The 27,459-nt window shown below is 39.1% G+C and overlaps 1 protein-coding gene across 1 annotated transcript; it reads right to left on the bottom strand.

Annotated features, from left to right (window-relative positions):
* Positions 1–4,814: 4,814 nt before the first annotated feature.
* On the bottom strand, positions 4,815–25,695 carry LOC309881086 (TLC domain-containing protein 4-B-like). The gene is made up of 7 exons (XM_082766674.1): positions 25,574–25,695; positions 20,778–20,943; positions 16,043–16,132; positions 11,632–11,690; positions 9,723–9,817; positions 7,333–7,406; positions 4,815–5,504 (listed from the first exon to the last, which is right to left on the bottom strand). The coding sequence occupies exons 2-7, from the start codon at positions 20,930–20,932 to the stop codon at positions 5,189–5,191; spliced, it is 789 nt and encodes a 262-aa protein (XP_082622800.1). The 5' UTR covers positions 20,933–20,943; positions 25,574–25,695; the 3' UTR covers positions 4,815–5,188.
* Between the last annotated feature and the right edge of the window lie 1,764 nt (positions 25,696–27,459).

Below are 27,459 nucleotides of genomic sequence, written 5' to 3'. Positions count from 1 at the left end.
TAAAGATACACTACAGAATATTTTATTTGCTTTTATATTTTCAATGACTAAGGAGTTATAAATAGCACACTGAATCATTATATGGTTGATGCCAAGGCATGCTGAACTCTTCATAAATCACTCCCTTAAAGACATTTCCTTTACCTTACAACTAGATTAAAAATTTATGTACATTGTTATCATCAGATGCCCTCTCGGTGCAGGACACTACACGATGAAACTGATCTCAGAACTAGTTTTGACAAAATATTTCTTATACCAAAACAATACAAGTCATTCTTTGTAGCTACCTTCCATTCTTTACTGAGCTATAAAGTGCTTGGTTATTATAAATAGAGTAAGAATGCCAAAGGAGGTAGCTAGTAGAGATTTGTAATGGATAAGAAAACTTATCAAGTGTTAACCATCTAAAGGTATGATTTGATGCTTAATTGCAGAGCTCTAAACATCCCAAGCAGCACGTCTTTCCGTCTTTCTTTTTCTCTCCCATAAAAAGACCTTTCATCAAGTTGCTTTCAGAAAATCGCAGAACCTTCACCTGTCCAACAGAGATTTCACCTGGGTTTGGATGAATGTTAAGGTTCCTAAATATTGATCGTTATTTCCATTTGACTGGTGCCAGATCTCAGCAATGAAGAACTGTTTTTTCTCCAGATGTCAGATACATTCTGTATATAGAGACACCTTACAGAAACTCTGCCTTGTGAAGTTCCTTGTAACCGGTTAGTGAAATTGTACAGGAGGCTATTAAAAATAAGAAAGAGGGCTGCACACACTTTTTGAAGTCTTCTACATTTGCATTCATCATCTGACAATTCTAGTCACTCTCTACATGCTTTGTTGATGGCTTTCCCCAGCAGCGAACACTGCAACAGATCCTAAGCTGGAGTAATATTCAAGCAGCCCTTTATTTTCCTCTGAATGGCTCAGCAGAAGCATTACAAAACAATTTAACAAACTTCTCTATTAAACGCTCTTTCACAGAAAGCTTGTATGTACATATACACACACGAGTCCATGAAGTCCTCTTCATACAGCAATCAATAATTTATAAGCTATTTTATACAGCTCAAAAATAAATTTTAAAAGTTTCATTTTGCTCTGCGTACAGAGATATAAAAACACCTAACCCTTTCTGCTACTTATCGTCCTACCATTGTCCCAGCAACAGCAGCAGGAAGACATCTGGACTCCTGCACTGTGCATTCTCAGTCTCCTCTGCCTCTCCTCTCTGAACTTGCTTGAGCATATTTGCTCACTTGTGTGAGCTTTACTTATAGGTTCACATTAATTTTACAGTATGACTAATCCTCTGCCATAATTTTTAATGTAAAGATGGAAGTAATTGTCTTCCAGACACTAATTAATTTGATTTTTAATAAATCTTAATACAGAATTTGGAATTGTTAAGAATTTATATAAAAGTCAGCTCCTCTCATTTTTCCTGCTCATAGAATATTTTTCATTATTCAATAGATTCTATTTTTTAAGCAATTAGGTTATGAAAGCACTGAGCTCACCCAAAATAGCATGTATTTATAGAGGTAGAGTAGGCTTCAGAGATGGAATTCGCATCACTGAAGTATGCATACAGATACCCATTAAGCATCCCTGTAGTGTAAGGCTCTCAACTTCATTGAAATCCACTAGAACACTCACCACGAAGATGAGTACTTGTAGTACATTTCCTCTCTGCAAGTTCTGCTTCCACAAATCAATTATAAAAGCAAAACCTGACCCACCATTCCCCTGTACTAGTTCTGAAAATGGTATTTATTCATCTTCTGATGAAAAGTAAAGCCATAAAAAGGGGGAACGTATTCCTGCACGTAGCCTTACTGGTACAAACAGACTCTCCCATGGTCACTGCGCTCATTTAATGTCACCTGGTATTGAAGAAGATTAAAAAAAAAAAAAAAGGATTTTTGAATATTTTACAAGATTAATTCCTTCCATTCAATATGTCCATGGCAAAGAACCCTGGTGACATACTAAGGGTCTGCTTTGCAACGTAAATGTTAAGATAGAAGTTTTAAGCCACTAATAAAGTAATATTACATTCTAAAGATAGTGTTTATTACAATGCTACTAATCATGCACTTACTTTTTTGCATAAAAAAGAAAAGAGACAAGTTTGCAACATTAAGCGTTGTCAATATTTTAACAGTTTTTAACTAAGAAAGTGCAATTGAAAAATGGGTGCCAAGGCTATCTAATTTGCTGTATTATAAGCTTTTAACAGCAGGCAGCAGTGCCCTATGCTAATGTATTCATTACAGCACAACTCTGCAAACTGTTTACTACAGTCCCCACAATAAAAACAATAGTATTTAATATTGTTTGCCATTAGAAAGGTGCCTTCTGACACACAGTAGATGCATCAGAACGTAACCGTAATTCATTAAAATATCAAAATAGAAAATCAAAACCAAATGCACTGCAGAATATTGTTTTAATTACACTAATTTTGTGCAGCATTTCAAAACATTGCATGTTCTAAAATAATTATCCCACTGCCCTTCCATTCTGTATTGTTGCCTAATGTGCATTATGCAGGGCTGTTGCTTTTTGTTGTTGTTTGTTTGTTTCCCAATCTAGTTTTAACACAATCTTCTTATAGCTTGACTTTTTCCTATGATACACAAATCTAACTAGAATTGAAGAAAACCGACCATTTTAATGAATGTTCTACACCAAAAACAAAAAAATAAGATACTGAAATATTAAAGATGAATGCAAACAAAAGACAAATTTGAAGTTTTCATGAGCTATCATCTTAAGAGCTGCTTCAGCTCATCTTCATTATCAATGTTTTTCATCCTACCTCCAGAATAAAATACAGATGCTTCTACCTTTGAACATATTCTCCAAGATGTTTGAACTTTATTAATTTGAAATTTATTTTAGAAAGGAACAAACTATTAAAACCAATGCCCTGATCTAGTGACCCTAACAGCACATGAAAAAGGTATTCCATTTATGCCTTTAAATCATAAAGGTAATACAAACAGAACGCTTGCACGTATCCTAGGCTTTGCATTAGGTACACCAAAACCACTATTTTAAAAGATACCAGGTTCTGCAAATGAACATAAAGGGAGTCCACTTCTTTCAGCGAAATGGGTCACAGAATCAGTTCACAAAGACTACGAATTTATTGGTACCCAGATAAGGTTGCATTCATTCATTAAAAAATAAAAATAAAAAAAAGGCAGCTTCATAAATTAATTGATAGTTTTCCCAAGGCATAAGCAGATTTTTGTTGACGGGTTTGTGAAGTATTATTAAAAACAGAACGCCCAAAATAGAGTTATTGGCGATCCTTGACATCTTCCTCAAGACAACAGTATTGGAAACAGTATGGGTAAACGCCCAGTGTGTGGGGGGGAAACAGGCAGAAAAAAGCAAGTATTATGCTACCCCAAACAATACTCCCTGACATCATTGTTACTGGGAACTAAACTCAGCGCAGCTGCCTTGGTTATAAGGCACGACATCCCACAGATTCCTGGGAGGGGCGGGTACCACAACTCTGCTTCTCACCCAAAAAGCATCATAGCACTGGGACACTGACACCTTGGTCAGCAGAGGTGAGCAGTAACTATTTCACACAGCTTTGTTAAAGGGAACAGGAGCAAAGGAAAACAAAATATCCTATGCAGGGTAAATACCTTCCATCTTTGTTTAAACATAAATTGCTTACACAGTCTGCTACAATAGTTGGTATGCGCACTAAAGTACTGAGTGAAAATGCATACTTCTGGCACACCTTACCAGATGATATAACAAATAAAGTGATGTTCCAAAGCAGTAATCATAATTTAAAAAAAAGTAAAAACCTAAGTTAATCAGTCACAATTCAGATATGATTCAAATAAGCAAAACAAAACCAAAACTATACATAAATACGGTTCTAAATCATTTTTTTTTTAAATCCTCTAATATTATAATTTAGATTCAGGAGCATTCCTAGATGGTAAGATTTTTCTCCAATGTCCTCCAAGCCTTTAGGTTTGCAGGAGAACAGCGTGAGTACCTATGACAAATACATAGTTCTGAAAAACGTGCCTACAAATGTGAACTACCATTGCACAGAATTATGTTACAGCTTCAAAGAAGTTTGGCACAGTTAATTCAAGAATATTTTTTAGTTAACAGCTCAGATGTGATTAGCAAGGAAAGTATGACCAAAAAAATCAGCAATCACATCAGATGGGTCACTTCTGTGATATAAGTCATACTGTACATTACATGGCACATACACAGAAGAATTTTACCTTTTTACAATTAAACTTCACATCCCAAAAATCAATGGTTAAAAATACTCTCAGCAGAGTTGCAGTGTTTCTCAAAGGCAGCAGCAGCAAAGGAAAAAGCACTCCAGTAAGAATTATGCTGTTTCCAAACAACGTTTTCTATATTAACTTACGAAATAATTTCCTTGACTGATTTAGTAGATGTAGTCTAGAACAGCAAAAGTGAATCCTTTCCATAAAAATCAGAGAATTTTAACCATTGTTAAGGTATCTTGTATAGTCTTATAATACAGCATTTTAGATAAAGTTATTTCATAAATTTCCCAAAATGGTTTGCATTCATACAAGGCAGAACAAAAAGCAGTAAAAGACTTCACAGAATCAAAGCTAGATTTTGTTTTCCTTGCAAAAATTAAAAAGTTTTCAAGAATGAAATCTTGATTGTTATTCCTAGAAGAAAACATAGAAACGTGCCAGGAAAATTGCACCATATCAGAGTTTGGGGAGTTTCGTTTCTGTTTTTTTTGCTTGTTTTTTTTTTTTTTTTTTTTTTTTTTAAAAAAAAAAAGAGACGTCAATATTCACTAGTTTTATAAAACATTGATCTGAGAAACCTGAGTGAAACACTTCAAACACACTGGTGGACAACAACCAAGTAACCAGTTGGCTCCTTCCTCACGTCAGTAGTTTGTTAAGTGCTCAGAACACACACGTAGCATTCATTTCTGTGAACTTCTGCTTCTATTCCTCACTGGATAAGATCCTTAAAGCGTGGCCTTGGGTGCACAGGCAGTGTGGCTAGGGAAAGATAAGATCAGTACAGAGGTAATACCTTGTTTCCTTAACAGGAGCTTTTCATGGCAGAAATGTGCACTGGTTCAGTGAACCCAGATTATTTTCATAGCAGGAATTTCATTTTATGCATATGATCTCTAGTCAGATTTTCCATTTTTGTGAGTTTTAGCTTCCTCCTGTCCAACAAGACAAATAACTTTGTAGCATCCTTTTGTAATTTTGACCATCCACATCAAGTTCATAATATCCAAGACAACACTTGAGATAATCCAGGCGCTCTGGGCTGCAAACCCTAATCTCTGGAAACCCTCAGTTCCAAACGAAGAAATTACCCGGCTGTAATACATCGGTATGACGCCAATCCTCACCACGAAGAACACAACTGTCATCAGCACACCATTGATGATGTTGGCCTTGGAAGATTTGGGATATCCCAGTACTTCAAAAAACCACCTGCAAAAGAAGCGTACACACAGATGCCAGGCAGACTTAAAGCCATTTCAGTAAGATTGATTTTTATTTATTTAATTAATCATGTATTTTTAATTGCTTCTAGCTTGTATTTCTAAGTTATTGTTTGCAAATTGCACCTGTAGCAATGTGGGGATCAGGCTCTTCTCCCACGCACCTAATGATAAGATGAGGGGAAATGGCCTGAAGTTGTGCCAGGGGAGGCTTAGATTGGATATTAGGAGAAATTTTTTTACTGAAATGGTTGTGTGGCATTAGGACAGGCTGCCCAGGGAAGTGGTTGAGTTGCCATCCCTCTTCTTCAAGAAACGTGTAAGTGCAAAATTTAGAAGCATGGTTTAGTGGTGGACTTGTCAGTACTAGGTTAAAGGTTAGACGAGATGACCTTAGAGGCCTCTTCCAACATGAATGACTCTATGAAATTCTTCTGCTTGGCTGAAAAAATCACCTAGTTGAGAGCTGCATGATACTGAGAACATTACAGCAATAACACGTACAAAATCCTGATTCAAACCAGTTCACAAGCAGTCTGCATTTCAACAACTACCATGTTATTACACTGTAATTCAAATTTATTTTTAAAATGATAAATAAAAACGTATTACTTGTTACTATAAATTGCACCAATAGGCAACTAGTGATATTTTTAAAGGTTTTTAAAATCTACAGTGATGTGCCAATATAGGTAACTGTAGGAGAAAAGGGTAACTGGACATCTGCTTAGTGATTTCCTCCTCCCAGCACATTCAAAAAGATAGAAGTCAGTAAATTACATTGATCATGAACATTTTACCCATCACTGTTGACAATTAATTACATAAATGCTGACACTAACATAAAGAGATCTGAATGTTTGGCATGGAAACAACCTCCAATTAGATAACCCTAACAACACAGACAGGAAATACAAGGAGAATACTTCAGTTCTGGGATCAGAATATCATTTGATATGTTGATATTGGGTCTTTTTTTGGTAACACTAAGAATGCAAACAAAAAACATAATGTAAATCATTATCCACAGCTTGCTGTCTTATGGATCTGGTTCTCTTCAAATTCAAGGAAAAAAAAAATCATGCACTAATGAGATGACATCCCTTAGCGCAATGGACTTTATCATCTTCTACAGAGATTTCCATTTTTCTCAGAAAGCAGGAAATGTGGGTTTTCAAGGACACAGTCTCACCACAGGCATTTTATAACATATTGCTTTTAATTAATCTGAAAGGTTAGCAGCTGTATAGGTACCACTTCAACATTTCCAAGATTAAATCTATCTTAATAAGACAGTTGAGAGAACACTGACTGGGACGCGACTGTCAATATAGAAATCTATAGGATAATACCACCTTCAGATTACAAGGCCACCTTCCCACTACCCCCATTTTCTTACTCTCCTCTTCATTGTATCACTAAAATAAGCTTAAAAGAAGCCATGTCTCTTCTTTTCCCGATCCACAATATTGAAGAAATCCCTACTGAAATCACTGGCTTCTACTATAATAACTGACTAAACACCCATGCTAATAAACAATTTATGAATTTTTGTCATTCTGTAGTTTCACAAAAATTTAGCATTTGATATGAAGGATGGTCTACTCCAAAAGGGAGCTCAAGAGCAAATACACCAGTTATGCTGTTTGCAGCTATAGCAGCTAAAAGTTTTCATAGCAAACCAGTCTTCCAGGTAGTAGTCCTTAGTTGTGCAAGTTCCCTTTTAGCAGATGTTCAATGACAAAAATCTAAGTGAGAGGAATCACCATACTGAACAAAATTTTAAGAACAGTGTAAAAAAATCCACAACTGCTTACCGCTGATTGACAAAAGGAGTGGAGAACTCTGCAAGCAGACGGAAGTTTCCAAAATAGGCCAACAGACCTTTGCTCTAGTTAGACAAAGACAGAACAGACATAGAAAAATCAACAATCTAGCAGATAAACCTTGATTAAAGCCTCCAAGTATACACAGTGATAAAATGTCTCAACTGTTTTTATTAAAACTGACAGTAATCAAGTTTGATAGCTGTGGCAAACTTCCTTAAAATTTCAAAATTAAGTTTTCTACAGAAGATGCAACTGTCCTTCAGGTATCTTAACGAGTAGTTTTTTTATTTTAAATAATTCTTTAAAAGATTTACAGGTAAATGGTAAAGGAAATCTAGAGAAGGCTACCTAGAGAAGACTGGCACAAATTGTCATAACTATATATATGTATAACTATAATGGCACTGCCCAAGAGGATTATAAATATTTTGGATTTCTCATGTTTAAACAAACCCAAACAGAAACACTACATGGAAGAAGAACATCCCTGCATTGTTTTAGAACTGCGATTTGCCAACATGAAGATGAATTGCTGGCTCTTATTTCGCAGCAGAAAGGGCACACAAAGCTCTTAATTCTTCTCTCCCCCCACCTCAGAGAAAACCTATTCCACTGTTTCTGTTGTAGCCCCTGCCATATCCTCCAAGATATGCAATAGCATGTCTTTTTTTTTTTTTTTTTTTTTATGCCGGTATCCAGATAAGAGCATGGTACTTTTACACCGATACACGTTGCAACTGAACACTACCCTCCAAATGACAAAGTACAGAATCCTCTGTCTTATCTTCTGGTTGGGCTATGTGCTGGAAATAGTATCTCATTGCATAATGACTGGGTAAGCAGCACTTGGCAGGTAGAGAGATAAAATCATTTAAAAAACAAACACAAACAAAAACCCTCAGGCACACCACTAACAACCCACGGCATATGCCATCATTGCTTTTTCCCCCCATTGAAGGGGTTACCCCCCACTATTTCAGGCATTTCTCATAAGTTAGTACCACAGCAAACAGAAAAACTGTGTTCATTATCAAATTCTGTCCTAACTGCGAGAGCAATTTTCTAAATAAGATGCATGTGAGTAACAGAATTAGAGTAAGGCATAGACATCCGAGCGCAGAAACAACTACTGAATTTTCTGCATTAGGGATTACCCCTAGTAGTGGTATTTTCATTTCTCTAATATTCAGCTCTAATTCAGTTTCATCCACGATAACAGTAGTAGATATTATTATTTTTTAACTAGAAGCAGAGTATTTACTTGTCAGTGTACTTCATTCCCTTTAAACCACTACATGGAAAATCTGACTGTACTCTGATGTCTTGACACATTTTTAATACTGTAAGTGTAGGATTCATGAAGTAGGTAGGGAAAGAAGTGTTGTAAGTGATGCAAATGGTATTTTATAGCATTTCTTTATTTATTGAATGAGCTTTTCAGAAGAAATTCAGCAGTCTTAATCTGGAGTTCAGTGGGATTTCTACCAAATCACATACGCATCTTTGAGAAACACCAGCAGCAAAGTAGGAAAGAGTAACTAAGTTAGTCTTCAGCCTAGAGCAGCACCCTTCTCCTTCCCTCTTCTCGTTAATGTACGCCACAGATATTTAGAGATATAAAGAGTTAATAATCATCCACTGCTTCCCCAACAAAACAAGTTTAAAAAAGAAGTCCCAGAAAGTCAACAGCAATCTTTATAAAAAATACTGAATGAGAAATCTCAGACAGTTATAACAAAATTTAAAATTAGCCTATACTAAACAATGGATATGGTCCCTTTATTAGATACTCATGAACTTCATATAATAGCACATTTTTCAGGTCAGTGTACTAATATTACACATTAGCATGTCAGCTGTTCAGTAACTCAAAGTGGAATACATTTCAGAACCCTACCTACCATAACAGTAAAGTGTTTGTGTCTGGGTGACAAAACTGTGTGTAATAACAATTTTTTTTATTTTTCTTTTTAAATAAAAAGAAAAACCCACTGAAAAAAAACACATCCAGCTGACCAGAGTTAGAGGTCACTGACCTATGGCCTTACAAATATGGAAACAAGCAGAACATAACCCACTGAAATCAGCTTCTTCTGATTTTCTAAATAAATATTCAGATTTGTGGTTTTATTTGAGATCCCTTTCCGTAACCATGTAAAAGCCCCTCAAAGTTTCTTTACAGCAGAAACTGAGAAGAGCTTCCAAATGACTGATAAAACCATTTATAAAGTAGTGATGATTGGAAATATAAACATGTCTTTCAGAGGTAGTATACCAACCAGTGAATAACTTTTTTAAATATTAAGCAAATGAGATTCATAAAAGCATTGTCTTCAATCTCATCTGCTTGTTATGTTGCTAGAAAATACAGTACTCACCAGTACAAAATAGTAAGCATACAGAGCCGCCAAGTGATGTATTACAAAAAATTTGTCACCAATTGCCTTCCAGTAGTAAATAATAAGCAACAGATCTACAAGAAAAAAGTAATCATGTTAAAGAACAAGTTAGTGCACTACCATTTAACTGAGAACAGTGTTTCTTTAAGTTTCTAGGAGGTATGAATGCAAATATATGGTACCAGTAGAAATGCAATTAATCAGTTATCTCTGAAGAGAACACCTTTATCCCAAAGGCTTTCCTTTATGTAGGAAAAGCTCTGACAAAGCATAAGCAACGATGTTCTTCCAACAGTTGCCATGAATTATTTTTCGTATCAGTGGAAGTACAGGAGCAATACCTTTAGCTGAAATATTCTGGAAGGAAAAAGTGGATCCAAGATCTCATAGCAAGACTCCACACTTATAAATCCAAAAATCTGGAAGAAGTGACCCCCAAAAAATAAGGGGGATGGGGAAGGAAGGGGCATAGCCGATGTACAAATGCATACAATAAATGCAAGGGAATTTGTGTATCAAAAAAATTGTATTAGCAAACAGGGAACCATTAACCAAAATATTTTGCAAGAGACACTTGGAACGAGAAGCATGTTCATCTTAATCAGACTTTTCCAATTACTGCCAAAGTGATACTGTGGACATGAGCTAATGGTGTAAAGAAAGCTTTGACAACCAAGGTTTTCTTGCCCTGGGGATAATTCAGAAGATTTTCTGTTCTAAACTGGAATAAGCCATTTCTGCCTCTACTTTCTCCAAATAAACAAACACTTGGTACTTTGAATGGAATACTAATGATCAAGGTTCAAAATCAAAGACCTTACCCCTATGCTTTTCTTAACTCCAGTGAATGCCTTGATCTCTTTTAGATTGGCTGTCCTCAGGCAGGACTCTATATTATCTGATACAGCTGCTCCATTTCCTATTAATAATTTAACTATGTAAGGAAGTAAAAGAGAATCAGCGGCCAGGTTCAGGTCTCTGTTCAAAGGCATTCATTAATTCATAATGAAACTCTGGTGTGTAATTATTCAGAAATAGACACCAATGAATTTAAACACAGAAGATGAAGTTCCTCTCACAGACAAACCAGAGACTTAAAAAAAAGCCACACGTTAACAGGGTGTACTGATTACCAAGTTATCAATTCCATTACAGTGAGAAACCTAGTGTGTACGATAATCAAGTATATAGGCAGTCTGATCAAAGACTTCATCCAAATACGCAGTTTTCCCTGAAAATAGTCCAAGTTACGAAGTTTGGTAAGTCAGTATTCCTCAGACACAATACAAGTTCCAAATAATTTTGTAACAAAATTCCCGTGACAATTTTAGTTGACAGTAAACAATTAAGAACTCTAACATATCTAAGGGTTAATGCAGTATTAAGAAATAATTAAAAATTTGAAGTTTTATACACGATTAAATTTTGTCTTAAAATGAGATGAGAAGGTGGGCAGGTGAGATCCTATAGCATCATTTGCCTCAGCTTGTATTAAGGGTTATTAAAATTCCCCTGCCAGTATTTTCAGGCCATAAGAAGAAACATGCAATAAAAGTGCTCCAAGGTCTAGGCACTCTGAGTGAGTGAAGAGCAACCCCTTTAACACCTTCTGAACTGGCTGAAGTACAAAAAATTAGCCGGAGTTGGTGGCTATTTATCTAACTGTCACAAAGCCACGCTATGGCACTTCCTTAGGGCTTGGGAAGACGACATTCCCATCTTTCACATCTGCAGGCAAGATCCTGTGATTTCACCACAGCCCAGAACTCCATTACAATACCGTTTCTGCTGCGGCTTTTAAAATTGCTGTATACATATCACATCTCCAGCGTAGTGACTTAATATAAATATATAGGTTAAGCGCATTATATAGACATTGCATAATTACCAGAAATGAGGTAGCCTGTGGTAATAGCAATATTCAGTTGCACCATTGAAGGGTCACCCCTGTAAACACACCAAAAACGCAGTTATAACCTTTATAACAAGGTAATTTGCAGAGACCGTACGGATATCAAGCATCATTACGTCCAACGGGTCACATAATATTTGGCCCAACAGTAAGACATTATGACTTTTGGCTGAAGATGATCCTCGTCACAAAAATGGATTCCTTTTTCACCCAGATAGAAGACATCTGTCTACTAGCTACCCTAACCAGGACTATCCCTGGCCTTGGGGCAGAGACCCCAATAGCCTTGCTGGAGTCTAGAACTGAAACCCAGCAAGTCTCCTGAGCTGGCTTCTCTGGCCTAAGTGAATAAAAGCACACAGCCCAGGCGGTGTCTCTTAGCACTTCAGCTGACACTCTACATCCCCATTTTTGTTCTTCTGCCAGTATTAAAACTTTGTTGCGGATGACAAAAATAACTCGCTCAGCTGATGCTTTTCACATTTGTAAGAGGATGGATGCTTATAGAAATAAACAGAATAGAAAGAGACATGAAAGGAATTATGTGCCTGCTCTTTGAAGCCAAGGAACCTTCCAGCAGAAATGTTTCTGGCATAGTTTCCCACCTCCTGTACCTTCCCTTTTGGTGCCAAACATTCAGCAGGCAAAGCTCTTAGTAGCAAACATACAACTTCAGTTCCTCTGGGATGTTCAACACACCCAAACTCGTGAACACTGCTCAAGGGGAGGAAGCATTCACATCACAGTAAATAACTTTTTTGTTCTTTCTTCGGTTGTTCTCTGTGCATACCTACCTTGAGGAGTTTGGTAAGCAATTCTCTCTTTCTCTCCATAAAGATATGTATATACACAACTTAGTTTAATATATGTATGTGTGTATATCTAGTCTAGATGTGTTTTGTGTACGTATGAATTGAGCTTCAAGGTACAGACCTACAGATTTATAGAAAGTGGGCTGCCCAGGACAGGCTATGAAAGCAGTCTTTGTTGCAAAACTTTTAAGGAAAAAAAAAAAAAAAGAATGTGTGTTTAAATCAACCTTCAATACAAAGTCCACCCTAGCTAGAAAGCAGTAAAATGCTATTACTTAGCTATTACTTCTTAATCCTACTGGAATGAAACAATGGGAGAGATTTCCTGTATTATTACAATCTCTTCTCTAAATCTTAAGTCTTTCTTGGTGTCTAAAACTAATTGGTTGCTTGAGCAAGAGGATAGCTTACAAGAAAATGGAAGGACTCACAACAACAGAATTTTGCCGTGAGCTGAGGAGAAACATTACCAGGAGAGCCTGGAGCTGTGTCCAGCTCTTAACAGAGGCCATGCAACAGGCTCTCAACTACAATCTGAGACAGGAGCAATTTTCACAGGCTTCAAAACCTGGTTTCATGTAGGCTGTGGGCTAAGTGCTCCTTCAGATGTAACTCCTCAGAAAGTCACAGCTAGATGCGGAGCAGAGATGTGTTCTCACAACCTCAGGCAGTGTGTGAATAGTTCCAGTCCTTTGTTAGGGCTCCAAGCTGCAGCAGTGGCTGCACCAAGCTGTAACTTGCGAGCACACCCAGATCAATTCAGCACAACCACCCAGGTTGAGCCTGCACTCAGTATCCTTCATTTTCTTATCCAGAGAGGACACAAAGGTCTGAGCGTATGAAATTGTTTCCCCGATACTGGTAAACAAGACTTAACTGGAAGAAACACCTCCCTTCAGCCTTTCCATGAGAATGATCACCTTGCAGCAAGCCCTCTCTAGGCTTGCTAAACCATCTCAACAACGTACACCACTGCACTACCCATTTGTCACCTCCCAATACCTTCAAGAAGAGTCAGTCCATGTCAGATTGCCAGTTAATCTCAATTAATGGAAAACGCAGAATTTAGCCTAAAATTTTCTGGATTCCTGATCTGTTTGAATGGGAAGCGCAACAGAGCTTATGAGCTTTGATGTCTGCAGCCAAGTTTTGATGCAAGCCAGTACCAGGAATGAGAAGCAGGGAGTGACCTAAAAAAGAAGAGAAGAGCTCTCTCGTTTGTGATTGCTAAGGAGGTGTGCATGGCAAATGAGTACACAGGAACATGCACAGGCAGATATAATGAACAAAAGTCCACATGACCAACTTTCTTCAAACTTTTCTGCAGATACGATCATGCTAGATAAAAACAAAACGCTAACTGAACATCAGACTTCACAAAGTTTAATGATTTTCAAGTGGACAGTTGCATGAAAAAGCCTGCCCTTTCGTGAAGCTGCAACTCATTTCATTTATTTACACTGCCTCCCTCTCCTTATCTAATCTCTGCCACCTCCACATTTTCTACAATGTTATTCTCATCACCTCAAAAACAATTTCCACATCACCTATGTTACCAACTCTGTATTACATACAGAAAACAAGGCAAAGTGTTACAGGAAGTCCTAGACCATCAAAAAAGGTGTGCATACACAAGGCTAACACGTCTCTAATTTATGGATGCTCTAGTCTTTATTATCCTTTGTTAGGATCTGCAGGATCTAGTTTCAGGCATTACCTCAGAGCAATACCACGTGCTCTCTCCATTGCACCCAAAGCCTTAGCAGGAGTCCTGATCCTTTTTCAGACCTACAGGTACCAGCAGCAGCATGCATTTAAGCTTCATATGAGCTCTGAAATTGGGCTGACAGGTTGAGACTCAGAACCTGTGATTTTCCATTAGAGGTAGAGATAGATGTAAGCCCTGCAGAGAATAACTGGACATGGTCAGACAGTCAACAGCTGCACAAAGATGGTGGCAATAGCTATGGGGAAAGAGTGCCCATATCAAAACCTTCCCAGCAGTCTAACATTGGAGCACCTGAGTAATGTTCTCAGGCTACATGAGTGCAAGAGAGCTGCATCAAGGATTCCTGGGCATTTACTCAAAAAATAGACTTTACTCCGTAAACAATGATCAGAATACAGAAATATCTAACATTAACTTTTTTTTTTCATTCTTATAAAGTTTGAGAAAAGTTGTTTTCTATTTATTTTTATTTTTTTTACTGGATTTATACCAGCATAATTTTGTAAAAAAGAAGACTATCATCACAAAGTGGTTTTTATTTCTGCCATTCGTGATTTCTTTTGTACTGCTTAGAACAAAGCCTACTCAAACAAACCATGATAAAAGCTTGTATCAGATAAAGCTTACCACAACACATACACTGAGCAAGTTATAACAGCCTCCTTTTCATCATGGTTAACAGATCTCATAACATATTCAGTGTATTTGGTTTCTCTAAAGATACTAGTATATAAAGAAAAAAATCCAAGACTGCCAGCAATTTAATCCTGTTTCACTACATCCATGAGAGGCCAATGTTGTTAAATTTGTGTTATGAATTAGTGTTGCATTTATGAAAGCCACATAACAAGTCAGTGGCAGAGATATGATCAGAATTCATAGCTTCAAGCACCCAATTCTGTCTAGTCCACACTGCACTTCCATTAGTTTACAGTATCAAAAGAGCAGAACAAGCATCAGCTGTTATATTTATCTAAGTTTAAACTGACTCATAATACAGTCCTTTGACAAGGTTAAAAACAGCAGCCTCTGACAAGACGTATAAAATTAAACTTATAGGAGGTAATCACTTTGCCAGAAAAATACGGCCTCTTCCTTCAGGGGGGAAAGAGTTTTCAGAGGGTAATGAGTGAGATGTCAAAAACACCAACTGCACTCTATAATTAATTAACACAAGAGTCATCTTATATCCCCCCCCCCCCAAAAATAAGCATAAAATAAAACAAAAAACAACACAATGTAACTCAATATAACTAGAAATCACTAAAAGATTAACCTGAAAATAGAGTATTTGATAACTACAGAAAATATTATAAATTTATTAAACAATCCAATTCCTTATGAAAATAGCATTATTTTCATCTTATTTTTCTTAAACAAATATTGGTAGAAGCTTTTTGAGAGGCTGAAATACAAACATTTTAACTCATCACTTTCTACATGTATTTTTAAGTATGTAGTAGGCCCCACCAGCTTTTTCCTTTTTTTTTTCCCAAGGCTATCAACAGCATTTCAATTTTGATTTAAAATGATTATACTAAATAGCATAGTTTCAGTCTTGTCAGCTTACACTTACATGCTCAGTTTTATGGATTAGTAATGTAATTTGCTATTCCAAATCAATTGCCTCTCTGTGAAGCGAATAAAGACAATAAGCTAAGGGATTAGCACTGACAAATAATTTGGAACTATCACGTTGTACAGACAAAAACGGACACATCACAACTGCGTACTTTAACAGAAAATAAAACAATTATTTCAGTAATTAATAAACAGCAAAACTGTTTTCCATTCTTAGTTATGATATTTTATTGCATAAGTGCAACATATACGCAAAATGTCTTACCAGAGATGGTCAGCGTTAACAGCGTCATCGTACAACAAAATATACAGACAAAACCCACCGACCACCAAGGCATGGAATGTGGACACTGTCCTGAAAGAGAGATCACAGTCACAAGGAGATACTGCCATTCACAACCTCCGTCATGTAGGATACATCTAAAGTCACGCCCAGTTGCATCTCTTCGTTATGCTACTACCAACGACTCATTTGATGTCAGGTGGGAAAGAGTCAAAAAGTAGAAAATACCTATTAAATAAAGGGGGAGGGGAGGGATGGTGACAAAGGAAGGGATGCATTGCACAGAAAGTGGGATCTTAAAGTACAGTAACTAAGATCTACATTTTTTCCCCCGATTATCCCATATATTAACGGGTCCTTACAGACAATATGACATCCAGTTCTCAACAAATACTTACTGCACTGCACCATGTGCTGGAAAAACTAGAGGAAAGCACCTTGCATTTTATATTCAGATTGGCCGAGTGCTACAGCAGCCAGCTTCTCCGTCCTGGCACCAAGTTAACAGGTGGCCCAACACACATCTCCTGAGACCTCTTTCCAAAACGTGGGGCATTAAATTAAAAGTCTTATCAATGAACGTTTCAGAAAGAATTCCCAGAGCACTTGAAGTAGATTCTGTCCCTCCAAGAGAAAACTCACAAGCTATAGCTGCACATGTAACGTGTAACAGCTGCAGGTTCTTACAGCCAGCAGCTTGCAGCCTTCCTTGCGCAGTTTTATACTCCTCTTACACAGAATTGCAGCAGTCAGGGTTGCCTTGCCCATGCTCTAGTACTAAATACCCATGTCCAAAGATGTCAGCACTGAGCATACAGGCTGCAGGTGTAACGCAGATAAACACCGAAGGCCAACACGCCTGGAGAGCTGCCTGCCCTAGGGCACAGGAGGGCTCCTGCCAGCACGTGGCCAGGGCCACACTGCCCCTGTGCAGCCCCAAAGTATTCTTGGAAGGCAGAACAATGCGGTGGGCGCAGGTCCAGCTCGGGAGCCTCGTTCCTCTGGCCAGGGGTTGAACACTGCTATAAGCTGCACCTACGTGTGCAGCTGCTGACTGCTTTCCCACTTCCTAAGCATGACTAGGACGAAAAAAAAAAAGTGCAACAGTATTTTTACTGAATGATGGATGGTATTTGAAAGATGAGAACTCTGAGTTAGGGCTGAGCGATCAGAAACTCCTTCGCACCACATCCACAGCAATACTTACACACAAGCGTACAGCTGCTGTTAGTTACTAGTCTTGTCTTTGTACGTATTGAATAAATGTATTTTGAAGTTATTCATAATTTAAATGTGCATATATCACTCTCCAGAGTCTCGACTCTACCACGCAAGGTATAAAAAACACCTTAATTCCTGTAGAATACTTTCCAAAGTAAGAAGGGTTTATAACCCTTAGTCTACTTCCAGGGGATGTATTATCTTCTCCTGGCATTAGAAGGTTCTATCACTTTTCATGAAGGAAGTCTGCATTTACAATTTGCTTAAAAAGTGTATGATGCTATTTTCAGCAGCTTTTTCAGAAGTGTTCCAAAAACTGAATGGAGATTAATACAATATGAATATTCACGTGTAGCATGCTGGATAAAAACATGTACTAACCATTATAGCATGGGATTTTTTCTTTTCTTTTCCCCCAAAGAAAGAAAATAACGTTGTCAGAACCTTAATGATAATTAATTGTTTAATTAAAGCATCAACTCTTTCAACACAGAATTACAGAAGGCTAGGAACTTTGTGTCCTTGCTTAACATATTCTTTGCTTTAACAAAGCATGGCATATAAGATTAGCATTTAAGAAATACCCGAGGTTTTTGAACTTTAGGAGAGGAAATGCTGGAAGAAGTGAAATTTGCCCTAGCATATAGTTCATTAGTTTGCAGTTGCAGTTTGTCTTAGGAGTGGCTGCTTATTCAAACCTTAGTTTGGATAAGCTTACAACCTATACACAAACACAGCATTTAAAGAGGGAAAAAAAAAAAAAAAAAAAGAGAGAGAGAGAGAGAATAAAGAAAGAAAGAAAGAGAGAAAGAAAGGAAGGCAGGAAGAAAGAAGAAAGCAGACTTCCTCCTTAACTTTGCACTTTGAAGTTTCTCCACAGAAGAGGAGACAGAAGGGAAACAGTGCAACACTCCATTTTAACATGGAATCTAGGTCAAGCTATCAAGCTCAGTACATTTCCTTGAAATTACTGTCAAAGCTTGCATCCTTTAACTCCTCATTAAACTGAAAAGAAAAAAAAAAAAAAGTTGCCCTGGTAAGTTGCATGCTTATTCCTTTACTACCTAATATACATATTTTTACAACTGCATAATAGCAATACAAATAAGTATTGTAGAAGGAGTGACAGGAATTTATGCCCAACAAACAAGAAAGTTATACTACATCCGTGTCAAAGTATAGCTTCTAACTCAGTTTGAGAATCTGCATAGTTAAGATCCCACAATCAGTTACTTATTGGCTCTTTATTCTTGGAAGGGCAGAATGAACAAATCCACAGCATGGAAAACACAAACCAGAGCTGCAGTTCAAATGCTTAATTCAAAAAACCCTCCAAACTAACAATATACTTTCAATGCTACAGCGCATTTCAGACAGATGCCCTGCTCCAGACCCAGCTGAGCTGATAAAAATGCAGAACCATCCTCTGTGCCAGTTTCCTTCAGGACTGCCAACAGAACCGTTTGTGTGAGCGCTCCCTACATCAGTTCAGTGTAAGACAAAAGAGCAAACACCTACTTTTAAATCACTTATGCTAACCAAACTGATTTTAACAGGCAATAGTAACTTTCTCCACCTGCATAGCTATATGCAGAATACATACACATCCATCTATATTCTGTGAATGCACAGAATACCCCTAGGGGCATCTTCTGATTTAAGTGAAACACTGGAGTGATGTAGCAGTTTGACAAAACACCGCATTTGGTTAGCAGAGTTAACAGTCCATCTCTTATAGAAACACAAGCACCATTAGCCAGCTGTTCTTTCACTTCATACCCTCCTCAGGTATAAAATCAACAAGCTGCTGATGAACCATGCCCTGAGTTTCATGCCTTCTAACTCCAGAACTCAGCATCACACTGGACCATGACTCATCTCCGTGCTAACATCTACATCCTGCTATAAACTCCAAGCAAAATTGCAGAAAGAAGTAAAAAAGGGTACACCCAAGGTGCTTTACCAACTTGAGTAGTTAAACACCTTACTGCAAATTAGCCCAGAGATTACAGAACAGCTTATTTCCAGCAGACTTGTGATCTGTGAAACAATTTGTATGTTGTTATGCAAAGCACTGCAACTTAGCATCGTGCTACCGGGCATGGGATATGTCCTCAGAAACCCTATTATGCAATTCAAGGGTCACTTGATGTGGCTTTGAGACAAAGGTTCAGCTCCAACATGATAAAAGTTTAGTTTAGTTTCCTTGTCAACCTTTATTATTGATTTTGAACACAGAGATAAACCTCAGCTTACATTGATATGATGAACCGGCAACCTAAAGAGATGTTCTAGCAGATAAACAATTATTCAAAGATCGAACCGAAATTAAGATGGTGCCTCTAAAAGCACTGCAAGTGGACATTTGCCAAATGGAAGGACAAGACTATTTGAGTTACTAATGCTTCATAGATCAGTGGAAATAACTTTAAAAGTATCTACCTGATAATGCCTCTGAATGGCACAGGGGAGGAAAAGTATAAGACTAATGCATTTGGAATGCAGTTACAGCAGTGCAATACAAAATTTTGAACTCAGGATTTGAGAAACACCTGAAAAACATCTGAACATTATAATAGGCTACTCAAGCATGAAGTTGTACTATATCAATTCCTTTCAACTGTAGAAACTTGTGTACTATATATGTATAACCTTTCAGAGTATTGTATTGCAAACAAAACCTCGGTGACCTGTTTGCAATTACTACCCTATACTTCCTCTGTGGCTTAAAAGTGAGGAAAGCATTCATCCCGAAAAGACTCCCTGGACTGAACAAGCTGCTACCAGCGCTCCGCCTGAAGGACAAGTGTAATACACCTGGATATATCCCAGCGACAGGACTGAAGAAACACAAAGGGAATGGGGAAGGTTTTTAGAGCAAGTTTCGACAACTCCTTTCCAAACACTTACCTGGTATCTCGTAATGTCCTCCTCCTCTTCTTGCAGTCCCCTTCCCCACCAAAATACCCACGTAGCTGTCCTGTAACTATAGCATAATGCTGCCTCACTGCAGTGCTACACTGATGATTCAGCAAATTTCTTTGAAAACCCAAACTTACCCAAAGCAGGTTGTAGCAGTAGAATGGGAGAAGAGAGCAACTTGCATTTAGATCACAGAATAAATTGGAACATAGATAATTTTCATTTATGTTTGGGGAAAAGGAATTCTGTACTTCTCCAACTAGAAGCATCAGAGAGAAACCATTTAAAATTAATCCACATGAGCTTAGTCCCTGTCAGCGGTCACTGTTTTCTTTTTTAAACTTCCCTTGTCATTTGCATATCACTGTCTAAAGAAGTGTTTATCATACAAGTGTTAATGCTCCGTGCCTACGCAGGGGCCTCAGCATTTTACCAGCAGAACTGTCCTGCTGATCACCGAGCGCGTTTAACTAAATGATGTTATGAGCAGTTTTAGACATATACACATGCAGGTGGTTCAAGTGTTGAAAAGAGCAGATAGTTCATTAGCTGTAGTTTGTTTTGAACACTTTACCTTGAATTCCATTCGATCTTCCTTTTCTGGCTGAGATTGTTAAAACCAGGTGTTATCCGCGTTGATAACCAAGAACTTAAAACATGGAACAGGAGCTGAAACGTGGTAAAACTGGCAAGAGCAATACCAATAGTCAGGTTGCTGAAGGAAGCCATTGTTTTTCAGCCTGCAAAGAGAAGCATCAGGTAATTTCAGTCCATCATCCGTTTAACTGTTTTAATCAGGCACAGTGTGTTATTGACAGCTAACTTATCAACATAAATACTATTCAATAAGAATATAAAAGTATCCCCAAACTTTTTTTTTTCTTTTTTTTTTTTTTTTACTGTAAAGTTGTAGTGTTGTGGATTTTTGTTTATCTTTGCATGGTATGCATCCAACTTGAGCTTCCCAATTTCTGCTACTGGATCCCCCCTGCCCTGAACAATGGAAGTGCTGGCTCAGTAGCCCCTGCTCCTGTCCCAAGAAGCTCCGAAGTTAAAACCCATCTCACCCTTAACAGATTGACGGCTACCAACAGGATTTTGAAAGCAACAGCAAAATCACGTAAGCATATAGAAAGATTTCCAGGTCAGCTGAGAAGGCTTCAGGAAGTATTAACCTCACTGCAGCTTTGTTTTTGTACTTCATAGGGACAAGAGCTCTCAGTCCACACTTCTGTTCACAGCTGAGGGCTCCTCCTTGCCATATCATGCAAGCTATGAGATTCGAGCTTTTTTCTTTACATGGAAAGCTAAACTTTGTGCAATTTCTGAGCACACTGAAAAACTTCCTATCATCAGGGCTAATGCATTTTTCAGACACTGTGTTGTTTAGCTACTTTATGAGGCCTAAATCAATAGCTGAACAATTCCAAACACAAATAACAGTCTGTAAATACTTGAAGTCATTTCTCAGAAGCCTCCAGTACTTTGCAAGGCAAAATGGTATTTTCCCAGAAGTCACAAACTTCTGACATATATCTCTGGTTTGATGGTGTGGAGAAGTGTTTTATATTCCGTGACTGACAAAGGTCGCAAACTCATAAAAAGTCAATTTCTATTAAGTTGAACAGAAAAGTGGAAGAAAGCCACAAACAAATGGCTTGCTCAAAAATAATATTTTTAATTAAGTAACAGTATAACTACTGTCACTCCTTTGATTTTTTTTTTCTGAAGAAAACATCTAAAAGTAAAATGCAGACTTAGAGGCTAGCATAATTTGATGTTATTACAACAACTAGTGATAGCAAAAACTGATATAATAATATAGTACACTTATGTCCACATTCAGTTCACATGCATTATACAATGAGGGAATGTGTATTAGAGTTTTAAAACTGTATCTGCATTGCAGATAGAAAGAAACTTGAGCTTCAGGGAGAGACAAAAAGAAATAAAAGTCCATTATTTACAATAATAGCTTCCAAAAAAAATTAAGTGCAATAGTGTAGGCATGCGGGGTAGCTGGTGAGTGAGCGTATGGAAATGCTTTGCATTTAAACTGAAAACTTTAACAAATGTGTGCTATCTATAAATAGGAGCTAAACAATAAGGAAGAATGCACTTTTGTCTTCAAAGTTTTAGAAGCAGAAGGTTGAATTGTCTCAAAATCTCCCCCCCTTTTTTTAAAAAAAAAAAGTGAATTACCTAAAACATTCTCAGAGCAACACCTACCATAAAAGCTACAGGTGTGTGAGCAGAGTGCAGCTCAGACACAAGTAGATCTCTCGAATGAAACCCACACCCATATCATATGGATTTCAAGAGCGTACCTCAGCCCAGCTTTAATCCAGTCCTAGGGACCCCACACTTGTTAGATTGCATTTGATGTGCTCTCTGGGTGCATCTCCCTGCTTAGAGCAATGCAGAAGGACACCTGCCTACAAGCTCCGGGACTACTATGCAACACAAACCAAAAGGCAGTAAGTGGGCACGATGCAAAGATGCGGTTTGTGAAGTGCACTTTTACTCCATGTTAAGATTTGAAAGTACACACGCTGCAATGCACTGCAACAAAGTTTGGTTCATTCCAGTTGTTTATCTGATGTCCCGTTCTAGTTCAGCAGCATCCAGCCTTTTGTACTTTTTAACGCTAGTCTACCTGAAACTTTCAATTTCAAATACTAACTGAAAGTATTCAAATATATTTCAAATACTATCCTGGAAGTTCTGCATTCTCGCAATTATGTTTATGGAGTTCTCCCCATACTTCTCCATTTGCCTCCACTGGCCAAGAGGACACAAAGTACACTGCAGTGCAGTTTTTAGTACTGGAGACAATGGGTTCAAAGTCTCATTTTCTAAAAAACTTTTCAATTTGAAGGAATAAAACAATCAGTGAAGTTTTATAACCTCCAATTTAAGCCCATTGAAAAACATCGCATGGTGCCCATTCCAGACGCTGCGCCTGGGGCCAGAACTTTGTTATTACATCTTTAATTTGTAGTAATAAAGTCCTCTCCTGGACCACTTAAAGAAAAAGTCAGTCTGCCTGATTTCCAATGTGTGTGAAAGAAGCCAAAATGCATGTTGAAGCCAAATCTCCTCAGAAAAATATCAAAGGCAGTGAACACAAAACACACCTACCTTATCCTTTTGACCAGAATATTAACAATTCTCATGCCACCAATTTTATTCATCTGCCATGACTACACTAGTATCCCTGACTTTGAAAGACACTAACAATTTCTTGGACAGAAGATATCCATGTTTTCTTTTGTTCCCTTAGCACCAGAAGATTTTGTTAAGTACGTAATATTTCAGTGCATGGCGGATGCTCATTTCAGTACAGGAGATTAGGGAGTTACACCAAAAAAAAAAAAAAAAAAACCCACTCCCAACTATCCCTTGCAAGAAATGAACTAAAGGAGTTGCTTTTTCTTCTATGGAGATTGTACATGGATTTTGTTTTAAGAAAAAGCACTTGTGTGGGAAGTACATGATCTGGCTTTCAGAAGTATTATGTGCGTTCACCTCTCAGCACTTTTAGTAGCAAGCACAGAAAGAACCACAATGCCAGCAAGGGAGGAAGGTATCATGGCAGCAAAGAAAGTAGTCACCCGGCCCCTACGGTTGGTCTGACAGGTACTAAGAAGAGTTTTGCAATACTGATTTCAGAAGGCGATTTCATACATGCTTTATCAACACACTGTTCATGCACATAAAGTGCCAAAGTCCAGGAATAATTTCATATTTTACTTTGGCAAATTAAGAGCGCTGGATTTTAATCCAATTCAAGAACCAGGTTTTAGGACACAATGTTTTATATGAAATGGAAGAACAGTTCAGCTACAAACATTTTCTAAGTTGTTTTCAGCTATATCCTGTTTAATTAAATTAAATTAACCGCTGCTTACCAGATTTCACTTTAAATAAGCAAAATCATTCTCTTTGTTGAACTAAACTTTATCGTTTAAAAGTACCATAATATGCTTCCGATTACATGATTTCTTTGTCCTGAGGAAAAAAAAAATCACTAATGTAAGTCAAAAGTGGGTTTCAACTATGCTATTTTTTTCTGCCCCACTATCTTCTCATGGCTGTCCAGCAAAGTCCAGTCTAGATACAGCACTTCATGGATTATATATGAGCTGACACATTATCCCACAAACTGCATAGTCATTGATTACCATTCAGTCAGCAGATACAGTTTTTGAGCTACTGGAAGGTGGGGCAGCGGGTGTTAGTGTAACTACTTTGTAATTCAGCAAACAAGTAATGTACCAGGGTTGGTTCTTCACCATGAGGTATTTAACAGCAGTCTTTCCCTTGTTAACCCAAAATTTGCTGTCTTAACCATTCAGCTAGACAGTAAGTACAGGTGGTCCAAACTTTGCTCTTGCATCTTTTCAACATAGTCTTCATGTAAATAAATGTCATCAAAAGCTTGAAACTAACAAATTCCAGCAAGGTATTAGTTACATGTGTCTAGCACAGTATCAGATTGCTGTGTTGACCCCACTAATTTTGAAGAAGCTAATAACAGAGCTTTTCAATAGCATTCAGAAAGCAATGAAAATGCAATCTTTTCATCCGGTATTAACATTCTGTGGTTTTCCTGTGATTCTGTTTCTCCTTTAGGATAAATAAGAGCACTAGAATTACACATATGTATATGACGACTCAAAATTCATTCGCCCCAATGTGAAACCATTACCAACTCCTAACAGGAGCAAGTCAGCACTTGGTGAGAGTACAAAGGAGCAGAAGAGTTACCAAGCGCTTCTACCATCAATGGCATTTGGTGTTTATGCTTTCCCTGCTGATACCAATCTTCCACAACACAAACGTAAGACATGCTATCGCATAACCACAAGCCATAGCGTGGAGGTGCAGAGCAAGGTGCATGGCCCACAGCCCGCTGCCTTTAGGACTAGAGTGCCCAATGCCCAGCCGAGATTAGGTGGCGAAGCCGCTACCGATCCCAGGACACCCACCCAGCCCTAAGTTCCCCTGACCTGCTGAAAACCGAAAGCTAAACCCAATCCTCATAGAAAAACTCGCCACGATAAGTTGCTACTAGAGGCTGCGGGCTCGCTTTATAGCCAGCCTCACACCGCACCACCTGCGCTGCTCCAGCGCTGCCACGTCGCTGCTGCCCTGCGGGACGGCTCCGGGCTCGCTGCGGCAGCACCGCGGGGGCACCGCGGCACGGCACGGGCGGCACAGCCTGCGCCATCCCCTCCTCTCCCTCCCCTCCTCCGCAGCGACACCGGCGCCCCGAGCCCCGCGGGATCCCCAGCCCCGAGGCGCTGCCGCCGGCCCCCGGAGAGGCCGGGTGGGTCCCGGGGGGCGCGGAGGGGCCGGGCCCGTTACCTGCTCCCGGGGCAGCCCCGCGGGCTGGGGCCGCCGCACAGCTCCGCGCACCGGGGCACCGGGGCCGGGCCGAGGGAGGGGAGGGGAGGGGAGAGGAGGGCAGAGGAGAGGCGGGGGCCGCCGGGGCCGCCCCCACCGTGCCTCCCCGCTGGATGCTCCGCCGGCGGCGGCGGGGCTCGGGTTACGGCAGGCGGGGCCTTAAAGCGGCCGAGCCGCCGCCGCCAGCGGCTGCCGCTGCCCCCCGGGAGCCCGCTCCCCGCCCGGCGCCCCAAACCTGCCCCCCGGCCCCAAACGCCGCCGGCAGCGGCTCCCGGTAAGGTCTCGGGGAGTGGGGGTGGGGGGGGCGCTTCTCCTCCGGCGCTGCTGACACCAGCTATTGCTGAACCCAAAGGCTGGGATGGTTTTGGCCAATTAGTTTTCGTTTCGCATCTTTGAATTGTCACGTATTGAGAAAACCAAGCCAAATCCTGCTAACGCAAGGAGATACCGTGATGATCAACGGGCTTATTTAACTTTTCCCAGGAAATGGCAAATGTTATGGACTGGAAAGCGTAACGCTAATCATTCCATTTCTTTCTGTATACTTCTACTTTCATATGCCTCCCAAACCACTTCAAGCTTCCCTTTGCCATTAAGGATGTCTGATCTTCAAGATCAAGAATGGCCAAGTTCTCTTCTCTAAAACGATTAACATTAAAGGCATTCAGATACACCTTGCGATGAAATAAGCTGCACACGCCCCAGAAACCATCTGCCCCAACTGCATACACTGATCCCTCTTGCAAGATGTCCCCCACGGCAGGAATGCAAGGGCTTAAATCCCACGTTGCCTTACCGCCGCCAGCCAGAATGCAGGTATGGATATTGGGCCATTGAGTCATCCCTCTGGAAACGGCAACCTGTAGGAGGTGGGCAGGGCACACCACCAGCATCTGCCATTGTTTCAGGCTACTTCAGCTTAATCTGTTGCTAAACTTATAAATCATCTGCCAGAAACATATTTGTGTAAAGATGAGAACTACTGAAGTTTGACTTCCAATGGACTTGTGTCTTATGGCCGACTGACTTTTCTGAACTACAAGGCATGCTCAGCTGAGTAAAGCTGAGATCCTGATCCTGCTCCCAAATTCTTCCATTCCAGAAACAGATGGATAAATACAGCAATAGAATATAAACACAACTTCTTAATGAAATTAGGATAAAATCCTCGGCTTTTACTCTGATGTCCTATCATGTCACTCTTCATATAATGAAAGATTTCAACCTACTTTCTTTCATATATGTCTGCAGTTTCTAGCAAAACAGAACGGTCATTACAAGCTAAGAACAGCATGGCGGAATCATAAACCACTTACAAGATGACAAACTAGAATGTTTTAAGAGAGTGTTTTCTTCAGCAATTCACCTTCCAAAGAGCAGGCCTCACTTTTTGTTTAGTCTAATATCACCAAATTTAAAATGTCTTTGTACATACTTCTTGCTCTCTCAAGCCGTAATAACTGTAAGAACCATATTCCATGTGAACAAGCAGGAGCCCCTGCGGATGACAGAGGGCCCGTGGTGCCAGGGAAGGCTGCAATGGCTGTTCTCAGTCCCGCAGGTACACCGGGACAGGCAGGCACCAGCAAGGACCGGCAATGACTTTCTGCTCACAGTTCAGAGCCAGAGGCTCTGACCAACAAGCTCTGGCACATTCAGCAACCTTGTTTTAGGATGTTCTTTCTCCCAGCTGCCTGAGGTCATGATCGTTCCAGCAGAGCACAATTAAGTAGGCAATTTTTTAATACACCTATTTATGACCTGGGGCTTCTACCTTAAAAGCATGGTTGTACCTAGCAGCATGATAAAACAGGCAGCTAAGAGTGGTAATGTCTTAAACTGAACAG

This window comes from Aythya marila (assembly GCF_965140915.1).
Source record: "Aythya marila genome assembly, chromosome: 8".
NCBI classification, from domain to species: Eukaryota; Metazoa; Chordata; class Aves; order Anseriformes; family Anatidae; genus Aythya; species Aythya marila.
Note: the sequence above shows the minus strand (reverse complement) of the source record. Positions and strands in the feature narration are given on the sequence as shown.

What these genes read in the sequence shown, in the direction of transcription:
- LOC309881086 (XM_082766674.1), bottom strand. Translation starts at nt 20,932, where the DNA reads ATGGCTTCCTTCAGCAACCTGACTATTGGTATTGCTCTTGCCAGTTTT. An exon ending in CACAGGCTACCTCATTTCTG is followed by an intron (nt 9,818 to 11,631) that starts GTAATTATGCAA and finishes TTTTTCTTGTAG; the next exon opens with ATCTGTTGCTTATTATTTAC. An exon ending in ATGCTTACTATTTTGTACTG is followed by an intron (nt 7,407 to 9,722) that starts GTGAGTACTGTA and finishes TTGTCTAACTAG; the next exon opens with AGCAAAGGTCTGTTGGCCTA.